The sequence below is a fragment of the Bos grunniens genome, chromosome 24 (assembly GCF_055505025.1).
Source record: "Bos grunniens cultivar Pamir isolate PY7600 chromosome 24, Bosgru_T2T1.0, whole genome shotgun sequence".
NCBI lineage: Eukaryota > Metazoa > Chordata > Mammalia > Artiodactyla > Bovidae > Bos > Bos grunniens.
Genome location: NC_141188.1, coordinates 51,075,290 through 51,097,336, shown reverse-complemented (window position 1 = coordinate 51,097,336; position 22,047 = coordinate 51,075,290). Strand labels below are relative to the sequence as shown.

Sequence of the window (22,047 nt, the reverse complement as noted above, 5' to 3'; positions counted from 1 at the left end):
TCTGGCTGGCGTGCTCTGTAGGTTTACTCTCCATTCCATAAAATGTAACTTCTGGGATTGGGCCCTTGCCCCCATCTCGAATGTCAGGATGCAAAGAGTCCCTTCTCCATTCCTGAGATAGCTGTCCAAACCAGGGAAGTCCCACATGCCCCTCCGGAGCCTTCCACAGCCTCAGTGTCCCATGCCATCTCTATGGCAGGGCCCATGTGCTTAGTTCCTGTCCATCACTGGAGAGTCACAACGGGTTGAGAATCTGTGTGGGAAGGACTCAGTGTTTCTAATGTTGAAATAATAATTCTAAGTATTTAAAAATTGGGGCAAGCAGAATGCTTTCACAGGAATGGTCCTGAAATAGACACTGGAGTTTTGGATTCTCACCCCTGCATGGCCATTACTAAATGCTCACAGGAAATTTCTCTGACCTTAGTTCACTCATCTGTTTAAAAAAAAAGAAGAAAAGTTGGTTTCAGTTCAGTTCAGTCGCTCAGTCGTGTCCGACTCTTTGCGACCCCATGAATCGCAGCATGCCAGGCCTCTCTGTCCTTCACTATCTCCGGGGCTTGACTAAACTCATGTTGATGATGCAGTCTGACCATCTCATCCTCTGTCACCCTCTTCTCCTTGCGCTCTCAATCCTTCCCAGCATCAGGGTCTTTTCCAATGAGTTGATTCTTTGCATCAGGTGGCCAAAGTATTGGAGCTTCAGCATCAGGCATTTCAATGAACATTCAGGGTTGATTTCCTTTAGGATTAACTGGTTTGATCTCCTTGCTGTCCAAGGGACTCTCAAGAGTCTTCTCTAGCACCACACTTTGAAAGCATCAATTCTTTAGCACTCAGTCTTCTTTGTGGTCCAACTCTCACATCCACACATGACTACTGGAAAAACCATAGCTTTGACTAGATGAACCTTTGTTGGCAAAGTAATGTTTCTGCTTTTTAATACACTGTCTAGGTTTGTCATAGCTTTTCTTCAAAGGAGCAAGTGTCTTTTAATTTCATGGCTTCAGTCACCATCTGCACTGATTTTGGAGCTCAAGAAAATAAAGTCTCTCACTATTTCCATTGTTTCCCCATCTATTTGCCCTGAAATGATAGGACCAGATGCCATGATCTTAGTTTTTCTGAATGTCGAGTTTTAAGCCAACTTTTTCACTCTTTTCCTTCACCTTAATCAAGAGACTCTTTAGGTCTTCTTCACGGTCTGCCATGAGGATGGTGTCATCTGCATATCTGAGGTTATTGACATGTCTCCTGGCAATCTTGATTCCAGCTTGAGTTTCATCTAGCCCAGCATTTTGCATGATGTACTCTGCATATAAGTTAAATAAGCAGCATGACAATATGCAGCCTTGATGTACTCCTTTCCCAGTTTAGAACCAGTTCATTGTTTCATGTCCAGGTCTAACTGTTGCTTCTTGACCTGCATAGTTTTCTCAAGAGGCAGGTAACATGGTCTGGTATTCCCATCTCTTTAAGAATTTTCCAAAGTTTTTTTGTGATCCACATAGTCAAAGGCTTTCGTGTAGTTAATGAAGCAGAAGTAGGTGCTTTTCTGGAATTCTCTTGCTTTTTCTATGATCCAACAGATTCTGGCAGTTTGATCTCTGGTTCCTCTAAATCCACCTTGAACATCTGAAAGTTCTCAGTTCACGTACTGTTGAAACCTACTGTGAAGGATTTTGAGCACGAGCTTGCCAGCATGTGAAATGAGTGCACTTGTGCAGTAGTGTAAATATTCCTTGGCATTCCTCTTCTTTGGGATTGTAATGAAACTGACCTTTTCAGTCCTGTGGCCACTGCTGAGTTTTCCAAATTTGCTAGCATATTGAGTGCAGCACTTTTCACAGCATCATCTTTTAGGATTTGAAATAGCTCAGCTGGAATTCCATCACCTCCACTAGCTTTGTTCGTAGTGATGCTTTCTAAGGCCCACTTGACTTCACATTCCAGGATGTCTGGCTCTAGGTGAGTGATCACACCATTGTGATTATCCAGGTCATTAAGATCTTTTTTGTGTAGTTCTTCTGTGTATTCTTGCCACCTCTTCTCAATATCTTCTGCTTCTGTTAGGTCCATACCATTTCTGCCCTTTAATGTGCCCATCTTTGTATGAAATGTTCCCTTGGTATCTCTAATTTTCTTGAAGAGATCTCTGGTCTTTCCCATTCTGTTGTTTTCCTCTATTTCTTTGCATTGTTCACTTAGGAAGGTTTCTTATCTCTCCTTGCTATTCTTTGGAACTCTGTATTCAGATGAATATATCTTTCCTTTTTCTCTTTGCCTTTAGCTTCTCTTCTTTTCTCAGCTATTTGTAAGGCCTCCTCAGACACTATTTTGCCTTATTTGCATTTCTTTTTCTTGGGGGATGGTCTTGATCACCGCCTCCTGTATGTTACGAACCTCCATCCATAGTTCTTCAGGCACTCTATCAGATCTAATTCTTTGAATCTATTCGTCACCTCCACTATATAATCATGATGGATTTGATTTAGGTCATACCTAAATGGCCTAATAGTTTTCCCTACTTCCTTCAGTTTAAGTCTTAATTTTGCAATAAGGAGTTCATGATCTAAGCCACAGTCAGCTCCTGGTCTGGCTTTTGCTGACTGTATAGAGCTTCTCCATCTTTGGGTGCAAAGAATATAATCAATCTGATTTCAATATTGACCATCTGGTGATGTCCATGTGTAGAGTCATCTCTTATGTTGTTGAAAGAGGGTTTTTGCTGTGACCAGTGCGTTCTCTTGGCAAAACTCTGTTGGCCTTTTCTGTGCTTTATTTTGTACTCCAAGGCCAAATTTGCCTGTTACTCTAGGTATTTCTTGGCTTCCTACTTTTGCATTACCGTCCCTGTGATGAAGAGAACATCTTCTTTGTGTTAGTTCTGCAAGGTCTTACAGGTCTTCGTGGAGCCATTAAGCCCCAGCTTCTTTGGCATTGCTGGCTGGGGCTGTCTGAGCACTTTAGAAAAATATTTTCAGGTCTCAGTGCACTGAGGGTTTTTCATTTTGAAAAGTCACCTTCCCATAAATGATTGTTCTTGTGTGCCCAGAGCTGTTTTGGAGGTCATTAACTTACTGAGCTCCCTGGGCAGGATGCGGGTCTCGTGCCACCACTGTTTTGTCATTGAGGGCACGTCCCGTGCTTCTGTTGCCTGGTTTTGTGTTTAAGCAAGCCTGCTTTCTCGAGTAATCATTAACTTACAGGAGTTTCCCATATTTTTCTACTTAAAATCCCCTAGTGAGATAAACTATTGAGTCACCTATTTTGTCCCTTCATTCTGTCCCTATCAGAATGAACTTCATTCTTCAGGGTAAAGCACATGCTTAAGGAAAGTCCTATTAAAATGTAGCTATTAACACAAGCCTGTAACCTATAAAGCATGAAATTCCAAACTGTGGTTTATGGATCCTTGAGAACAGATAGTCAGTAACCCTTGTATGTGAATAAAAGACAAGAAGGTAAAATCCAAAGCCAGAGAAAAGAGACCAAGTTTGAGGCTTGAGACTGGTGATCCTAGGAGAAAAAGAAAAGCGGGTTCTCTGCATGTGGGTGCCAGTCACACGAGATGGTGTTAACCCAGCAGATCACAAAACCAGGGTCTCCTGTCTTCGCCTCCATGGAGAGCACTTGACTCATTGACTCCCCAGGCTCCTTCCCTGCTTCTCCTGGGACAATGGGATTAGGGACTCAGAGCACTTTTAAAATATCCACATCTCCATCCAAAGGAGCCTAAGGGTTGATAATATCCCAGTCTTCCTCCATAAAGCCAAATAAGGAAATGGGCTCCCTCCTACTCGCATTTGAAAAAAATGTTTTTATTGAAGTCTTGACCTGGGTCTTAAATACAATAAGATCTTGGTCCTGGCAAGGAAAAAGAAATTCAAGGACACTGAAAAGGAATAGCAGGCACAGAGGCAGAACAAGAAAAGCACCTTCCCGACTCCAAACACAAGCATATCCTAAACTGGGCACATAAAGTGTGAAGTCCGCCTTTCTCCAGGAGGAGAACACGCTTGCAGGTGTGCTGAGTCGCTTCAGTCCTGTCCAGCTCTGTGCAACCGTATGCATTGTAACCCGCCAGGCTCCTCTGTCCATGAGATTCTCCAGGCAAGAATACTGCAGTGGGTTGCCATGCCCTCCTCCAGGGGATCTTTCTGACCCAGGGATCGAACTAGCGTCTCTTATGTCTCCTGCGTGGGCTGGCTGATTCTTTACCACTGGTGCCACCTGGGAAGCCCCAGGAGGAGAACAAGTGGAAGCATGTTTGCCTCTTTCTCTAACATCTTCCAGACATTTATTCTGGCGGCTGTGGGCATGGGCAGGTGCAGGCTGGCTCTGTCCCCCTCTGGTTCTTCTCTGCTGAGTCAGGGTTTAATATTTATTGAAGGCCCCTTGTCCAATCTTAACAAACACTACATAATCAGACAATTGGTTTCTTCTCCGGCTTATCCAACAGCCTGCTCCTCGCTGAACAAGATTGATGACACGGATAAATCAGGGAGGGAGCTGGCTGCTGGCAGAAGTTTAATTAATGGATTTGATGTTTCTGTCAGCAAGTGCTATATTGGAACTGGCATCCTGGAAAACTTGAGGCTCTACACCCCTGACAGGATTCTCATCATCAGCCCACATAGCCAGGCTGCCTTGGGCTGTGGGAGGCCAGGACCCCCTGGGGGCAGGAATTCAGTGCAGAGCCTGGGCATTCCTGCCGCCCCATCCAGCCATAGGTGTTAGTTGACAGCTGTTCTATTAAAAGGACCTGTTGTCCTGGCCTCTCCCCAGAGTGGTCTGCATCTCAGCGTGCAGCTTCTTTCCTTTTAGCCTGTGGGACGTGTGTGTTGTTTGTTCTTAAAGCCGTCAGTGATCCCTGTGCTGACTGACATGTGCAGCTGTGCTGTTTCGTGTCCTTGATGAAGGAAACATGACTCCCAGGCCTGCCGTTGACACAGAGGCCACGGCTCATTGTCCAGGATCTGCTCCGCAGTGAGGCCAGCACGACCTGGCTTGGTGCAGGGTTGTGGGTGGGTGACGAGCAGCCCACAGCCAGATCCCTGGCTCTGAGCAAGGGGCCCTGATATTTGTGAGCCCCCAGGCCTTGAGTATTCAGGCTGGTGCAGTGGGGTTCTGGGTTGTATCGTGTCATCAGTCACCACACCACCAGCTGGTATTGACCTTGGGTAGTTCCCATGTAAAGGCTTTGGGGTTTTCCAAATACAAGTAAATAGATCTGCCTTTGCAGGAGGTAGGGTTCTCACAGTGGAGTGTTTCGAGTCTTCCCGAAAAAGGTGCAGGACTTCTTTGGCCCATTAAGACTCAGAACTGTGCTATCGGTATGCTTCCAGAGAGGCTGATGGTTTCTAAGAGGATGCCACGCTGCTTCATGGAAGGATATCATCTCACTGCAGCCTTTCTCAGCGCTCACAGCCCTTCATTCATCCTCTTGTTATTTAGTGAGTGTATCTGTTAGGCCCTGTTCCGTACCCTGGGGCAAAAGTAAGCGATTTTAAAAGTCCTTCTCATTTTTATGGTGCTTAAATATTTGGGGGTTATTGGAGAATGCACAGACAGGAATCAGACACAAATTATCCCGCATGGGCTGTAAAGAGAAATAAAGCAGAGGACAGGGATCCAGAGGGAGCCAGGTGGGCAAGGGAGGTTGTTTCATTCATGATGGCCAGAGACGCCCTCTGAAAAGACACCCGAGTGAAGCGAGGAGTGAGCCGTGAGGACTTCTGGGGAGCAGGTGATATGGTACATCCACCGGCCCCAAGATGGGAGCAGGTTAGGTGGGATCAAGGCCCTATCTGGAGGCCATCAGGCTGAGATGGAGAAAGCAAGGAGAAAGGTGGTGAGGTCAGAAGAGGAAGGATCTTCTGACCTTGAAGGCAGCACTGGCTGTGAACCCTCCAGAGAGGTGAGCGAGTCTGTCTGAGGCCGTCGGTCCCTGCCGCCCCAAACTCCTTCCTGAAGCTCTGCTGTCGGAACCAGGCCTCTGGGGCCTGCTCCAGGCTGTGGCCATCACTGTCCTTCAGATGTCAGCCCCTGACCTGTTGGGATGCACGTGGCCTAGGCCCAAAGAACTGGGACCCGGTTGGCTCAGCATCACAGCCTGTGGTACCCCGTCTGGCTGTGTGACCTTCAGCCAGCTCGCTAACTTTTCTGTGCCTTGGTTTCCTTAAAAGCCGATGACGATGGCACCCACCTCACGGGTATTAAGGAAGCTGATAATGACACCTGTGACCTAGTGCGAGCCCAGTGACTGTTAGCTCCTATTCCGTCCGCCAGCCTGAGACTGGGTGGGGGGCAGCGGCTCCACCTTAGTATCCCTGGACCCCACCCTCGCTCCTGGTCCCACGTCTTGGCACAGTGGGTGCTGAGTGGCAGAGGCGCACCTGTGATGCTGGGCCAGGGGTCCGCGCTCTGCCGAGCCCCTCTCTGGGGCTCTTGTAATGATGGGACAGTCACTCCCCCTCCCTGTGGCAGTGCGAGAGCCCGCCCTTGGCCTCCTTTCTCTGTGTAGGAGCCCAGCGCAAGCACGAGTCCCAGGTGAGCTCACGCTGTGCTTCTGCACGGCCCCTTGTGCACTTTCTGCCTCCTCCTCCTCTCTGCTCAGGTCCATTTTCCTTCTTCTCGGTGAGTAGGCCAGCAGCCCCTCCAGAACTTTGCAGAATTAGAAGTGTTATCCCTGCTGTGGGCCACCTTTGTGCTGTGGACCTTCGTGTGAGATGGTAGGTACATGGCCAGGAGGACAGAGGACACAGATCCCGGGGGCAGAAGAGCATCCTCCAATCCACTTGTCCCATGGTTTTCTACCAGAAAACTTGCATTTGGCTCTTTTTGCAGTGCAGATGTACTGGAGTGGGTTGCCATTGCCTTCTCTGTTAGCAGCAGCAGCAACAGTGCAAATGTCCAATTTGAAAAAATGTATTGTTGTTCAGTTGCTAAGTCATGTCTGACTCTTTGAGACCCCATGGACTGCAGCACACAGGCTTCCCTGTCCTTCACTATCTCCTGGAGTTTGCTCAAATTCATGTCCATTGAGTCGGTGATATCATCCAGCCATCTCAACGTCTATCGCTCCCTTCTCCTCCTGCCCTCAATCCCTCCCAGCATCAGGGTCTTTTCCAACGAGTTGGCTCTTTGCATTAGGTGGCCAAAGTATTGGAGCTTCAGCATCAGGCCTTCCAATAAATCTTTAGGGTTGATTTTCTTTAGGATTGACTGATTTGACTCCGTGCAGTCCAAGGGACTCTCAAGAGTCTTCTCCAGCACCACGGTTTGATAACATCAATTCTTTGGCACTCAGCCTTCTTTATGGTCCAGCTCTTACATCCATACATGACTACTGGAAAAGCCATAGCTTTGACTTTTGAAAAAATAAGGAAAGACAAAACAAAACCAAAAACCAGAGCTACATTTGTATCCCCAAAGATTTTAACTAGTAAAGGCAGTTACTGAGCTAAGGCATGTGTTTCATTTAATTTACCAGGGGCTAAATTAGCCTCATGGTAACAGGATTTATATCAATGTTGGTTCCCATGATCTGTCCCAAAAAACCTGTTAGAGGTAAGAACACTCCTAGTAATATTTCCTGGAAAGAGTTAAAAGACCCCCTCCACAAAAAAAAAGAAAAAAAAAAAAGAAGAAGAAGAAAGAAAAGGAACTGCTGCTTGATGCTTAATGAGGCCCCAAACCTGGTGAGCATGCTGCTTCATTATTTCTCATGCTGAGGAGAGCACACCTGCTCAATTCTGTGTTGCTAAGTGTCTCTCACTGCAGCATGCATCCCTGCCAACAAAAGGAAAGCCACTTGGCTGCAGACGCTTGTCACCCTCACGTTGCCAGCAACTCTCCGTCTGCTAGTTGGCTGGGGAGACTGGGGGTGGCCAGCACGTGGGGAGATGTGATTGGGGAAGCACTCTCTGCCCTCCTGGGATGTGGAGCAGGAGGCATGGGCCCACTTCCAGAACTGCTCCTACCAGGAAGAAAAGCAAAACTCCCCAGTGCCACTTTGATGAATGGTTTAGAATAACAAAGCTGAGTTCATCAGAGGCCTACCTTCTGGAATCAGCGAGGGAGATGGAGGAAAAAAATGAGGCTTATGCACAACAGAAATTTTTAGTGGGTACATGCTTATAAGTGTGACCCTCCCCAACCAGAGTTTTGGCTGAGATTGTAGATCGCAGGTGGTTGCAATGAGGCTTCATGATCTCAGGCTGCATTCAGGCAAGTGGAGGTTTCAGGCCCAACCTCATGGTGATGGCACGTGCCCTCTGTACCAGGCAGATGACACGTTCCATTTCAGAAGGTCCTTGCCTGCCTGTAGGATGCTCAGAGGATGGGGATGAGGGTGGTGAGGGGTCATGGAAGCGTCTCAGGTGATCACCTGCTCTTTGAGCTGCCTGCACGTTCTGAGGGCTGTTGAGGGGAAGCAGAGTCTAGCTCTGTGGGAAGTCTGATTACTTTACAGCCTGCTCTGAACACCCACCTCCTGGGGACACTGGCTCAGGGGTTGCAGTCTTGCGCCTTCAAGGGGGGCTGGAGTCCTGCCCTCCTGACCATGGCACCAGGTGGAGCCTCACTCCAGCTGAACCCTGGGCATTATTTGTAGAGGTTCACTCCACGTGGTTTCTTTTGTTGGATTTCCGTTTGACTTGTACATCAAGAAAAGGGAAAGCTATTTTGATTATTTGCCAAGCTAATTTAAAGGCACACATGAGATCATTGCGTGGTAAACTGCATCTAATAACAGCAAATTAGATGAATTTGAAGAACCTTTTTTCCAGTAGTGTATGTGCCTCCTGAATTGAATTATTCAGTTAAACAAGCTCATGTATTCTAGAGGTTTTAGTCAATCATAAATACATTTTTAAAACCAAAAAACCCTTTAATGGAATCTGGGTTTTTGCATTGGGAAAGCTTGAGCTCCTTTACTGGATCTGCAGGGCTCCTCATTCCTTCAACCAGTGCTGAATGCTGGCCCAGGCCAGGTTCCGATGACGTGGCAGCATGGCTTGTGGCCCCTAGGTCCTCACTGAGGCCTCTGGTCCAGGCCAAGCAGGTGACAATGAAGCCAAGCCTCTGCCAGGGGGAGTTGGGGGTGGGCGGGGCTCTACAGGGGCAGGTGGGCCCTGGAAGAGCCACACAGCGAGCACAGGCCCCACCCACACCTGCAGGGCAGGAAGACTTCTGGAAGAGTGGCCGTGGAGAACTAAACCATGAGAAGAAGTTATCCAGGGGAGAGCAGGGCGAGCAAGCTTGACAGGAGGAACACAGAGATGCTCAGGCAGCCGCTGGAGGGTGTACAGAAGGTGGGCCCTGCTCAGGGCCTCTCCACCCTGAGAACAGAGGAAAAGTCTTTCCAGCCTGGTTCTCACTCCCTCCACCCACCCAACTTTGTCTTTTCTCAGCCCCCTGCCTGAACCGCATGTAAACACTACCACACAGACCAGCTAGGATTCCCAGGCCAGGCCTCCCACCCTGCTGCACCAGCTGCTCTCCTGTCTATAGACAGCCCATCCCCCGGCCGCCTGGGAGAGCCCAGATCCAGGCCTGGTCCAGACAACCTGCTCCTCCTGCCCGTCGGTGCCATTCCTGGTGACCTTCTCCTCCTGACTCACTTGGCGGTGGTGATTCTCAACAAGGGAGTCATGCTGCCTTCTGAGTTCCTAAGGGGAAAACCACGGACCTCGCTCCTGGGCTCCAGCCTTGTGGAAAGTCTCTCCTGACCCTGTCTACGTGATGTTGAGGGTGGGGCAGCAGTTATCTTAACTCACCTCCTGGTACCTTAAGTTTACCTTTAAAGCCTGGAGGAAGGGAAAAGGGCATTGAAACATAGCCAGTTGAAACTCCGACTTCTCCAAGGCTTCTGTCCTGTAGCCAGCATCCTTGAGGCCTCCTTTCCTGCTTTTACTGCCACGGGGGTCTAACAGAGCTTGAAGGGCGTGCAGGTGGGTCCTCCAGGATCTGAGTGGCCGTCTCTCCACCTGGATTCTGTGCTACAGTGTCCCAGGCAGCGATTCAGGAGGTCCCCATCAAGTCTCTGTGCACAGGCCAGTTATGACATGTTCTGTTACTGACCAAGGAAGGCATTTTGAGGCTCTTCCTACACAGGTTGGGAAGAATCCTCCCCCAAGGAGGTCATAAGATGTAGCAAAGATAGCCAGAACTGATTTCTTGAACCAAAGGGAGTGAGGTTGTTCATGGTGCCATTCAGCACAGTCTGCAGGGATGCTCATCACTCAGACCAAAACCAGCCTGCCTTACACTCATTTCTAAAAATCTTTTGCCACAGCTAGCACTTTGCATCATACTTAGTAAAGTAACAGCTTCATTGAATATAGTTCATACAGCATAGTTGAAAGTCTACAGCACGTCTCTTTCCCTTCCCCAGCATCTGGGCTGTGCTGGTCCAGGGAGACCGACATGGGCAAGGAGGAATAAAGATCAGAGATAGGGCTTCATTGTTGGCATCAGGCTTTCCTGAGACTCAGATTGGAGAGCTCAGAATTTACCAAGTCATGGAACTAAACGCAAGGAGGCCAGTTATCACTGTAAGTTACTGCACACAGCATATGAGTTTTGTGTAAGCTTTTCAGGAGGTTTTGTGGGCATTGGAAAACCATAAGCAGCAGTGAACTCATCTGTCTTGTTTTAATGGGATTTTTCTCTCAGTGTACAATTTTAATCTCCAAATGAAAGCTACTTTGGCTGATTCAGTTTTCTTAAGTTAAAAAAAAAAAAAAAAAGAACATTTAAACATAACCAGCTGAAGTTCAAACCCCACAGAAGGAGCCTTTCCTCAGCCCAGCATCACAGGCAAACATTTTTCCCCGCTGCTCTTTTTCAGCGAGTTGCAGACCTGGAACAAGAAAATGCACTCTTGAAAAATGAGAAGGAGCAGCTTAACAACCAGATCCTGTGCCAGTCTAAAGGTAGGTGCCAAGTGCTGGATTTTTCATTTTGGATTGGAATTTCTTTTCCAGACTGACTTCCCCCTGAGATTTCCACCAGGCGTGCAGTTGGTCTGGGTGCCACAGTGGGGAAAGGGTTCTAACAAAAGGAAGCTGAAAAAGAAGGGTGATTTTTAAGATCCTGCTGCCGAATTTAGTTTCAGGAGGTATCATGCAGTGAGACGCACACATAATAGACGAATAATGCATGAGATCTGAGTTGGGAGACCGTGCGCTCCAAGAGTGACGTTGCAGTGTGCTAGCATCTGCGTGACCTTGAGCGAGTCCCTCGGTGACTGCAGTCCTCAGTTTCTTCATCTGCAAAATGGGCATAAGCCTGTGACCTACTTAGGATAATGCTTGACCTGTCGTGAGCCCTTAGGAACCGTTGTTATTGCTATTTTCAAGTTTAGCATCCACTGTACCTGCTGTGGTTTCTTCTCCCCAGTGGGTCACCTGTCAGTGTTTGCTGGAGAGGGGGTTGCGGGCCAGATCAGGTCCCCTCTCTCGAACATGCATGACCTGGGCTGCTGTCAGCTCCTGTACGATGCCTGATCAAAGAGGAGCAGGGCGTGCAGACCCTGGTTCTCCCGTGACTCAGTGCGGCCTTCAGCAGGTGGCTCCCCTCCCGTCCCAGCTCCTCCACTGGACTATGCGAGTGTACAGACCTGCCCAGCATGGTCCTGTTGAAAACATTTAATAGTTCTAAATTTCCCTTTAAAAATTGTCTCTTTTCCACTGATTCGAATCGCAAGTGTGGGTGGGAGAAAAGCCCATCCACGTTCCCTCCTTCCCCTAACATAACCTGCGGCCTGGTCTCCTGGAGCCTCCTTTAATCCCTCTGCACACCAGGCACCTGAGTGGCCAGGAATAGGGAGGCGCGCTGGGTCCTCCGTTGCTGTGACCGCTGTCTCGAGGGAGGGGCAGGCGCAGTAACCGAGGGAGATGTGGTGTGCGAGGCGGCTTCTCTCCCTGGCCCCTGGGGGTGAGAGGGGCCTTCTTCCCTTCTGGACTGGAGCCGGGTCCACGCTGCCCTGGGCTTTGCTGTCGGGGAGGTCGTTGAATAGACTCGCCTAGTATCTGTGTCATGAGCTTGTTGTGGGCGGCCTTTTAACCGGCGGTTAGTCACTTGTCTCCGAGTGAGCGGACGTGAGGGACAGCCACACTGACGCAGCGCTGTGGCTGCGGGCGCTTGCTTTCCAGATGAGTTTGCCCAGAACTCTGTCAAGGAAAACCTCATGATGAAGAAGGAGCTGGAGGAGGAGCGCTCCCGTTATCAGAACCTCGTGAAGGAGTATTCCCGGCTGGAGCAGAGATACGACAACCTTCGGGATGAGATGACCATCCTAAAGGCAAGGAGGGCAGTCCCGACGCCCACCCACCGGCTCTGTGCCCTTTTCCCCACGCAGCCGCCACCCCAACATGGCTCTCTGCATGGCAGTGCCCTGGATCGGTGACCCCGCTACCCGCCCCCCACCCCACCCCAGAGTCCTCACCCTACCCGTGGGTGGTTCTCACACAAGCAAGCGGCTGGGTGATGAGTCGTTCCCAAGGGCAGCTGCTTTTCCAGCTTTGGGGTCTTATGAAGATTTCAGGACTTGAAGGGAAATTCTGCCTGCATGAATGTCTCCCCTTTCTTATTTCTGTTCTGGAAAAGCCCCTGTGTGAGAGCGGGAAGGGTGTGGGAAGCGCACACTGCGGGCAGGCCCTCGAGAGCCTGATGGTTTGTCCTAATCCTCAACGCGCATGTGAATACATAGGCGCATTTTCATATTTCAAGATTTGCCATTCTTTTTTATCCCATGTAACTGTTCCCTCTCGAAATGCACAAACAAGACTAAGTTAATTGCATAGAAACCAGGAAGAGAAGCTGAATAGGAACATATATAGAGATCTAAAATTTTCCCACCAAGATCACTTTGACTCTCAAAGGCAAATCAGATGCAAAGGGGGAAAAAGTTATTTTTAAGTTAACAGTATAAATGGTAAGCTCTATTTCTAATATGCTTACTATTTTGAAAAACCAAGATCAGTGGCACGCAGGTTGAAGCATGGGCCGTGAGGGGCTGGAGTGAAGCCTTCTCCTCAAGAGGGAGGCTGACAACAGGACTGTGTGCACTTCAGGGCGATGGGGTTAAGGGTCGTTTCAGAAAAAATCTGCCCAAGAGTTGGGAGTTTGCACTGAGGGAACGCAGTCCCGCTGTGGGGCTGTGTTCTCCTCGAGGTGTCACTCTGTTGCTTGGCTGGCTGGCTGGAAGAACTGTAGGTGAAATTTCTTATTGGAACAGCTCTATTTAGCCATCATTCCAAGAATCAGTGGTACCTATTCTTGTTGACAAGTGAGGCGGAAGTCTACTCTAGGGTCTGCCGTTACTTGGAAAATGATAGCTCTTATTAACATTAGTTCATTTTGAGTTTTCACATTTCTCTCCCTGAACAGCAAACCCCAGGCCACCGGAGGAACCCGTCAAACCAAAGCAGCTTAGAATCTGACTCCAATTACCCGTCCATCTCCACGTCTGAGGTGGGAGACACAGAGGACACCCTCCAGCAGGTGGAGGTGAGGAAGGCAGGCTCTCGGCTGGTCTCTGCGCCCTGGGGCAGGGCGGGGTTGGTGCCCTGCGTGGAGCCCCCAAGGCTGGCAACCACAGTGCCTACGGCTTATTTCTGACAGAAGGGCCGCTCGGACTGTGGTGGACTTCTTGACTCTCTTATCAGCTCTCTGGAGTTGTTATTTTCTGCGCAAGGCAACAAGTTATTGTTCCCACTCTACATAAAGGAAGATCCCTGATTCCTCTTGCAAAACTGAGGACCTACTGCAGAGAGGTGAAATAGCTGGAGGAGCTAAGTCATTAAAACATGTAAATTAGCATCCCCACTTACTGTCACGGTGCACATAGTCATATCAACAGATATACAAGAAAATGTTCCTTCCTGACTTAGCAGCTGGATAAAACTCTGAGAACAGCAACAAATATTTCAAACTATAGATATTTGCGGAATGACTGTATCTTTGTCAGTAATGGCCTCTTAGAATCACTCGATGGTCTTTATAGTCTGTGTGTAATTTTATCAAAGGTACGTAGACACACGATTTTTCCTCTGGCATTTGAAAAGCAGAAAATGACAAGCATGTAAAACTTTATGTAGATGTGGAAGAGATGAAAACAAACGTGACAAATGAAAAACAAAAAAACAAATGTACTTTGAGACGTCCCTGTGCCAGACACTGCTGCCAGGCACTAGAGAAACAGTAGGGGCTGACCCAGAGGAGGTCCCCGCCTGCATGAAGCTTGTCTGATGAAAAGCTAGACAGCAATCAGTTGATGGAAGATGCTGGCTTAAGTCCCTTCATTTTGCTTTGCAATCTCCTCCTTTATCAGAGGCTTTGGTCAGCCTGAACACCAGATGCACCACCCAAGTGTGTGTTTGGGTGACAAGTTTACATGCAGAATAAGCACTTCCATCAGTGGACTTATGTCCTTTAAGGAAGCTGAGGCTAGGTCTTGGGACTGGCCGAGCAGTACACCCAGTGCTGGATAAGCACAAAGCATTCATTAAGTGCTGATGAACCGAGTTTTGTTGTCCCATATGTACACACGTATACTTTCTAAAAAAAACTTTTCATTTTGTATTGGGGTATAGCCAATTAACAAACAGTGTTGTGATAGTTTCAGCTTAACAGCCAAGGGACTCAGCCATAGGTATACATGTTTCCATTCCCCCCCCTTAAAATCCACGTGGATATGCTTGTGCAGATATCCGTGTTTGTCACCCCCACATTTGACAAACTCTTGAGGACAAACCCAGGCATGAATCTTAAGGGAGAAACCTACTGGGAATTGGTGGTGTGGAGCCTGTTGGATAAGTGGGTTGCCTGGCAGGACAAGTGATGGTTTTGTTTTGAGGTGCAGTCGCGTGGTGTTTGACAGCCCATTTATAGTCATTAGCAACCACACTGATCCTGTATCAGAACGCATTGCATCCTGGGTTTTACAGTGTCCCTGGTTTGAGACCATTCTCTAGAAATGAGCTCTTTTAACTTCCAAATAAAGTGGCTGCGTCTTTATCCATCTGTTCCTGGAGTGTATGATCGGTCATCTTAAGTGTCTCACACGGGAGCAATACAGGTGACTGAGTCGCAGATGTTATCCAGGCGGAGAGTGAGCCTGGAGCACCAGCTTTAATATGAGAACGCCATGTGGGTGGCGTTGGCTTTGTCTCAGAAGTCTGGATTGGTGATGTCTAGGAGGGAGACGGAGGACAGACAGCTGACATGAGGGACATGTGTGTTGCCTAAGGCATCCTTGCTATTAAAACCTTCTCTTCCTGCTTCCTGTCTTCCCCGGAAGGAAATTGGCCTGGAGAAGGCAGCCATGGACATGACCGTCTTCCTGAAGCTGCAGAAGAGGGTGCGGGAGCTGGAGCAGGAGAGGAAGAAGCTGCAGGTGCAGCTGGAGAAGAAGGAACAGCAGGACGGCAAGAGAGTCCCGGTGCGTGAAGGGGCTGCAAGCCTGCAGGGGCACGCTCCCAGGGTGCTGGCCTCAAAATGACCCTGCTCATCCTGCCAGGGCACATGGGCCGGGTGTGACCCCGCAGGGTCGTGCTGGGCCTGGGTGTCAGGGAAGCACTTCATCTCGTGTTGGTGACCTATTGAGTCTTCTCTGCCAGTGCCCACATCACCCTAGTCGGACAGGAGTCCACTTCCCAAGTAACCCCAGGGCAGAGAATTTCCACTAGTGAAGCCAATGGAGACCTGTATCATTGTCCCCCCCTTGCAAAGAGAACCAGGGTGTGATTAGAGTATAAATACAGGTGACCCTCTGCACAGTTGCAAATTCACCTGTGACTCTAGTCAGCCGTGGTTCTACCTCTGAGGAGTCAACCAATCACCGATTGTGTCCTGCTGAAGAATTTACCGTTGAAAAGCACGCAAAATTAAGACTCATGCAGTACAAACCCGGGATGGTTCAAGGGTCGACTGTGTAGGCAAAAGTCAAATCTGAGAAAATCGATGGCCTTTTGTACCTGGAATCCAGTGTGGGCTTGAGTTTAACCCCATTGGGTCAGGGGCAGGGCCAGTTTGCAATCAGTCACCCTTCTTTCATAGGACTGTACCTTCGTCTCAATCTAAGTTATCATCCACATCTTGGGTCTTGAAAAGATATTTCTTGAAACCTTAGTGTCTCCAGATGTATGGCTCCATCTATGGACCTACCGGGCACCTGTGCAGCACTCAGCGTTGTGCTGGTGTCAGACTCATTGTACGTGTTGAATGTTTATTAAATGAGGGAAATTCAAGCAAAAGAGAAATTCACAGATTGACTAGACTGTAAATTTGAGGGATGTGTAATCTAGTTCAGTAGGACCAGATATAACATAGATGAAAAATGAAAATACCACCGGTGGTATTTTTAGTAAGTGCCAGGTTGAGTACAGATGGGTTGGTGCTGTAGGAATAGAGTCCACTGCCGTTAGCAGTGATGCAGAGGTAAGCGCCACTTGCTGTAAGGACCACTTCTGATGGGACTCGAGGCCATTCTGCAAGGAGCACATCATTAGCTGACCTCATAGTGGGTTTGTGGAAGGCCTTGCATCTGTTTTCAGGCCCTAATTGTCCATTGTGGGGTTTGACCCGCTCCCTGCACCCTCAGCCCCACCCCCATCCTACCCCATCCGACCCCCTTTCTAATCAAGCATGATACAGACGCTGATCTGTGTTGCTGGTAAATTCCTAGGCTTTTTCTTGAGCAGGAATTGGGGAGGTAAATCTTGCTGATTGGTAATCAGCTGATTGGTAATCTTGGTAAATCTCTCAGGTGGATTAGATGCAGAATGGAGAGTGAAAGGATTAGGTTTATAAATGACTCATTCAATTAAGAGAGAAGCTGCCCTGACAGGCACGCACTAATCAAATAGATGAAAAACTCACAGACATCAAACCAGGCCTGACCTGGAAGTTCCTGGCCGCTTGGCTGGCCCTGCTGGCTCATTCTGCAGGCTCCCCACCCCAGGGCTGCCAGATAACTTCAGAATCTTGGCTTTCAGACTTCTGCTTGTGTTGACACCAGAGAAAGTGGGTATGGTGGTGGTGGTGATTTAATTGCTCAGTCGTGTCCAACTCTTTGCAACCCCATGGCCTGTAACCACCCAGGCTCCTCTGTCCATGAAATCTCCCAGGCAAGGACTCTTTGAAACCCCATGGACTGTAACCACCCAGGCTTCTCTGTCCATGGAATTTCCTAGGCAAGAATACTGGAGAGGGTGGCCATCCCCTTCTCCAGGGGATCTTCCCGACCCAGGGATCCAACCTGATCTCCTGCATTGCAGGCAGACTCTTTACCCTCTGAGCCACCAGGTAGACTCAGAAAGGGTATATCTCTCCTTAAAAATAATGACTGAGCAAGAGTTAGAACCACAGGTTTGGCTCAGAGCCCTGGAATGTGCATGAACATCTCTGCTTAAGAAGAATGGCCTTGTTTCCGCCAGAATTCAGTAAAGAAGGCAGAAGTAGGGAGGGGAGGGTATGGGATCTCTCTGCAGAAATCCTGAAACTGAACTTTCTGAGAGCATGTTCTGGGGTCTGCCCTTGGTCCCTGGAGGAATTCTGAGCCACCTGGGTCTTTATTCTGGAGCAGTATGGCCCCAGGCTCAGCTCCAGAGAGAGGCCAGGCTCTGGATGTGGAATGACAGGGAAGACAGTAGGGAGTCTATCAGCGTGGGTGCGATTGAGCCTGCCGTGGTGGGGACCCTCTAGGACAGCCAGTCGGAGTGTCTGACTTCCCATCCCCCCTGCTCCCTCTCCTCCGGCCTGGCTACCAGGGGGTTTCCAGTGGGCGATCCACTTAGAAACATAACTGCCAATCCACGTTAATACAGCACTTCAGGTTTTGCGTAGATGATCTCCATTTTCCAAGAACCTAAAGCTCTCAATGTGGGGCAAACCCCTGTTGCATTAGGACACCAGTGCAGGCCTCTCCCCAGGGCAGCAAGTCATAAGCTGACCCTGAGTGGTCACGGCCCCACCCCTGGGGATGCTGGGAGACGAAGCAGAGGCTGGGACCCTGGAGAGCTGCTTTCCCAGGTCACAGGCTGGAAACCGTGGAGCCAGTGTCACTGTCCTTGACCTCAAAGGGGCTGCAGGAGGGGCTCAGATCCAGCCCCTTCCTCCCAGCCTGGGACACACCTCCTCTGTCGACAGCTGGACTAAAGGCTGCCAGCACTCTGTATAATCTAATTAAGTTCTGTCAGGTTTAACTCCCTAAACCCTCTCATTCATGGACCGTCACCCACTACTTGAGATCACCCCAAGCAGTTAACCCTTTACAGAGGTTTGTCTACCCCTTCTCAGTGGACAAGTCAAGTCTAAGAGCTACCAGACAATTCCAAGAGTCATTGGCTCAGCTGAGTCCTAATGGGCGAGTATTCCTGTGGTTGTCATCGACAATCCCAGTTGTGCAGCTGTGATGTCAGACCACACCCACAGTGCTCTGCATGGGCCAGCTGGCTCACTGCCTGTCGTAGGGTCTTATAAGGACCTGGAGGAAGCAGACTTCTCTACAAGGTGCTCAGAGTAACTTAGCTGGGAAAACAGACGGTTCATGTGCACACACATCCCCCAAACAACCGAAGAGGAGCTCGTCAACCTCATAATAAGTACAGAATTATTATGTTAACCTTCTTAGTAAGCACGCAAGTCTGATGGTGTTAGTTTTGTAGGGCTGCTGAAACAAAGTACCACAAACTAGATGGCTGAAAACAACATGAATTTATCCTCTCATGGCTCTGAGCCCAGAAGTCAAAAATTCAGTGGTCGGCAGAGCGGTGCTTTCCTAAGGGCTCTTGGGAGATGACCCCAGTCTCTGCCCGCATCTTCAGGTCACGTGGCACTCCTCCCTGTGTGGGTTTCTTTTTTTCTCCTCATAAGGACCCCAGTCATATCCGACTAGGGACCATCCTAATGACCTCATCTTGACCTGCTCACATCTGCAAGGGCCTGTTTCCAAAGGGGATGACATTCACAGGCACCAGGGGTTAGGACTTCAGTGTATCTTTTTAGCAGACATGGTTCAACCCATAACAGTATGATTTGTATTCAACCTGTAGGTGCTCATGAAGATCATGTGAACGAAGTTATGTAGGGGATGTGGGCAGGCAGGGAGAGGTTATTTACGGAGAGCTCTGTGGTGACCTAAGGTAGGAAGCTGCACTTTGGAGGCAGAAAGGAGACGGACACACGGAGGGTGAGGGTGCTGGGTTCACGAGGAAGGGTCAAGCCCCTCCTGACCATGGAGGGAGGTCCTCCTGGGGAGCAGCTGTCCTGTGGCCCGTGCTCACCTCTCTGCCTTGTTATCCACACAGGCGGAACAACCAAGCAATGACTCAGATTTGGACCAGGATGCAGATCTAGCCTACAACAGTCTGAAGGTAAGATTCTTGGAAGACAAGCTTCCTTGAACTGCCCCTGTGGAGGCCTGGTGATGACTTGGGCGGCAGCAAAGCCTCCTGAGCTCCCATCTGCTCTAAGTGGGGCCATCAGCATGGTTTCCTCTTCCTGCGTTTGTTTCTTCATCTTCAATATGAGGGAAAATTTGTATGGTGGCTCAGATGGCAAAGAATCTGCCTGCCATGCAGGAGCCCTGGGTTCTATTCCTGGGTCAGGAAGATCCCCTGGAGAAAGGAATGGCTACCACTCCAGTATTCTTGCCTGGAGAAAATCCCATGGATAAGAGGAGCCTGGCAGGGTTGCAAAGAGTCAGACACGATTGAGCGACTAACAGATGTCTTCCACAAAACTATATATGCTAATAGGAAATTTTCCCTCTATACAACACCCCCGGCCCAAAATTTGCCAGTTTTCCACACCAAACAATTCTCCAGTTCTCTGTGGACACCAACTAGGTGTCCTTCAGTTAAATTCAGTTCCGGTACAAACTACTGAGAGTTGACAGAGAAATGCCCACGTGGGCAGTGGAGTGGTGGGAAGGACCCTGTACCAGCCTCGGAACTCACCTTCTCTGCTCCACCCTCAGTTTCCTCATTCATTAAAGAAAGGGGTTATGCCCAGTGATCTCCCAGCTCTGTGATCCTATGGCTCTGTAACAAGTGTGCAACCAATGCCCGCTTATCCATGTTCTTGGTTTTCTCTGGGAAACTTTGAATTCCATGTATTCCAGGACCCTGTCAGCAATTTATATAAAATTATCAGACTTTAAATTGCCTGACTTCATCTTAAACACAAAGTTAAATATTTTGCCTTGAAATTTTAAATACATTCCAAAATTGAGTTTCAATAGTATTCTTGACTCTGTACATAGGCAATTTTTTTCTCTGCTAGCACTGGCAGTTGGTGGCTTTCTGTATGACCAAACCAATGTTCTTGGTCTCTTCTCCAAAACACCAGTCCGTGTGATGCTCCTTAGAAGATGGGGGCAGAGAGGCCCCTCTAGACAAATAAATTTAGGACATTGTGGTTTAGTCGCTAAGTCGTGTCTGACTCTCATGATCCCCATGGGGTGTAGCCCACCAGGCTCCTCTGTCCACTGAATTTCCCAGATAAAAATACTGGAGTGGTTGCCATTTCCTTCTCCAGGGGATCTTCCAGATCCAGGGATCGAACCCGGGTCTCCTGCATTGCAGGCAGATTCTTTACTGACTGAGCCACCAGGGTTAGGATAACCTTTTGTAAAGTCAAAAAATATATTAACATATTAGGGTTCCAGGAAGTCCTCTGTTAACATGTGGACACTTTAACCCAGTGCTTCCATGAAGAAAGATTTTGTAGTTGGACGCATCTAGAAATACGAACCCTGCTGAATCACTTAGAGGCATGCGACCCTAGTAGGGGTATCATGTCGGATCCTTAGTACCAATAGCTCTGGGTTGTGGTTTCAAGTTCAGGCCCAGACTTTGACCTCTTGCTGAATAGTCAGAACCTCTCTGTGGCCCGACATTAAAATGGGAAGGTTAGTGTTAGCTTCCCAGGCGGGCAAGGCTGGTGATTAAGGAAGGTGGTGGAGGAGGAAGCCCTCCTGGGAAGGGTGCCCTGACCCCAGGGAGTGACAGGGGTTTTGCTGGGCCGCCTCCCAGAGGCAGGAGCTGGAGTCGGAGAACAAGAAGCTGAAGAATGAGCTGAACGAGCTGAGGAAAGCCGTGGCCGACCAAGCCTCGGAGCACAGCCCGGCTGCCGCCGGCACCCCCGACAGCTACAGCCTCCTGCTGAACCAGCTCCGGGTGGCCAACGAGGAGCTGGAGGTGCGCAAGGAGGAGGTTCTCATCCTGCGGACCCAGATCGTGAGCGCCGACCAGCGCCGCCTGGCGGGCAAGGGCTCGGTGAGGAGGGGCCCAGGGCCAGTGCGGGGAGAGGTGCTTTCCTTAGGTGTCTTCACCCGGGAGGGTCTTCAACCTACAAGACCAGAGTCTTTTGCTCTAGAGTTGGCTCTAAAAGTAGAGCAAGCTACCTGCTGTCCTCCCAGCATGACTTCATGGGAGACTTTGCTGGAAGCTTCTTGAATCCTCTGAAGTTACTCGATAGGAGCACGTTCATACTCGATAGGAGCACGTTCAGAAGGAACGAGGCGCAGAACCTGGGCCACAGCCTGAGCAGCTCCCCGTGCCTGCCTTTTCACCTTAGGCCTTGTCCCTTGTTACTTTGTTACCTAGGTGGAGAAAGTCTTTCCTCTCTCTCTTAGCCTGCCAGGGTGACAAGTCAAATGCAGCATTTGTTCCTAATGTTTCCGCCTCCTGCACAGATTGAGGAGCAGGAATGGAGGGGCCAGGGGCCGCCTGGGCTGCCCTGGGCGTGGGCCTAGGGTGTGGTGGGGCAGGTGTGTGAGCAGCACGATTTGTGGGGGATGTCACACCGCGACAGACTTCGGCTGTGTCCTCTGCATTCGGGGAGCTTTCTCCTCCAGGGACATCTTGCCTCCCTCCACCCCATCATACCAGCCCCCCTGCTCTGCACTCGCTGTCTTTTACAGCCAGGCCTTATTGCTCCCTGACTCTCCCCATGTGATTCTAAAATCTCATTCCTGCCAGGGATTAACTCCTGTTATCTGAAGTCTTCTGGGCCTTCATCTTTTCCCGAAGG

The 22,047-nt window shown here is 49.3% G+C and overlaps 1 protein-coding gene across 5 annotated transcripts in view; it reads left to right on the top strand.

Moving 5' to 3' along the window:
* Positions 1-22,047, top strand: part of MYO5B (myosin VB) — a 335,064-nt gene that overhangs the window by 278,486 nt on the left and 34,531 nt on the right. For all 5 annotated transcript variants that reach the window (XM_086373450.1, XM_086373448.1, XM_086373451.1 and 2 more), the window contains exons 23-28: positions 10,856-10,940; positions 12,162-12,310; positions 13,399-13,518; positions 15,311-15,451; positions 19,320-19,385; positions 21,048-21,290. In XM_086373450.1, coding sequence (XP_086229576.1) covers positions 10,856-10,940; positions 12,162-12,310; positions 13,399-13,518; positions 15,311-15,451; positions 19,320-19,385; positions 21,048-21,290 — 804 coding nt within the window. The remainder of the gene's footprint in view (positions 1-10,855; positions 10,941-12,161; positions 12,311-13,398; positions 13,519-15,310; positions 15,452-19,319; positions 19,386-21,047; positions 21,291-22,047) is intronic.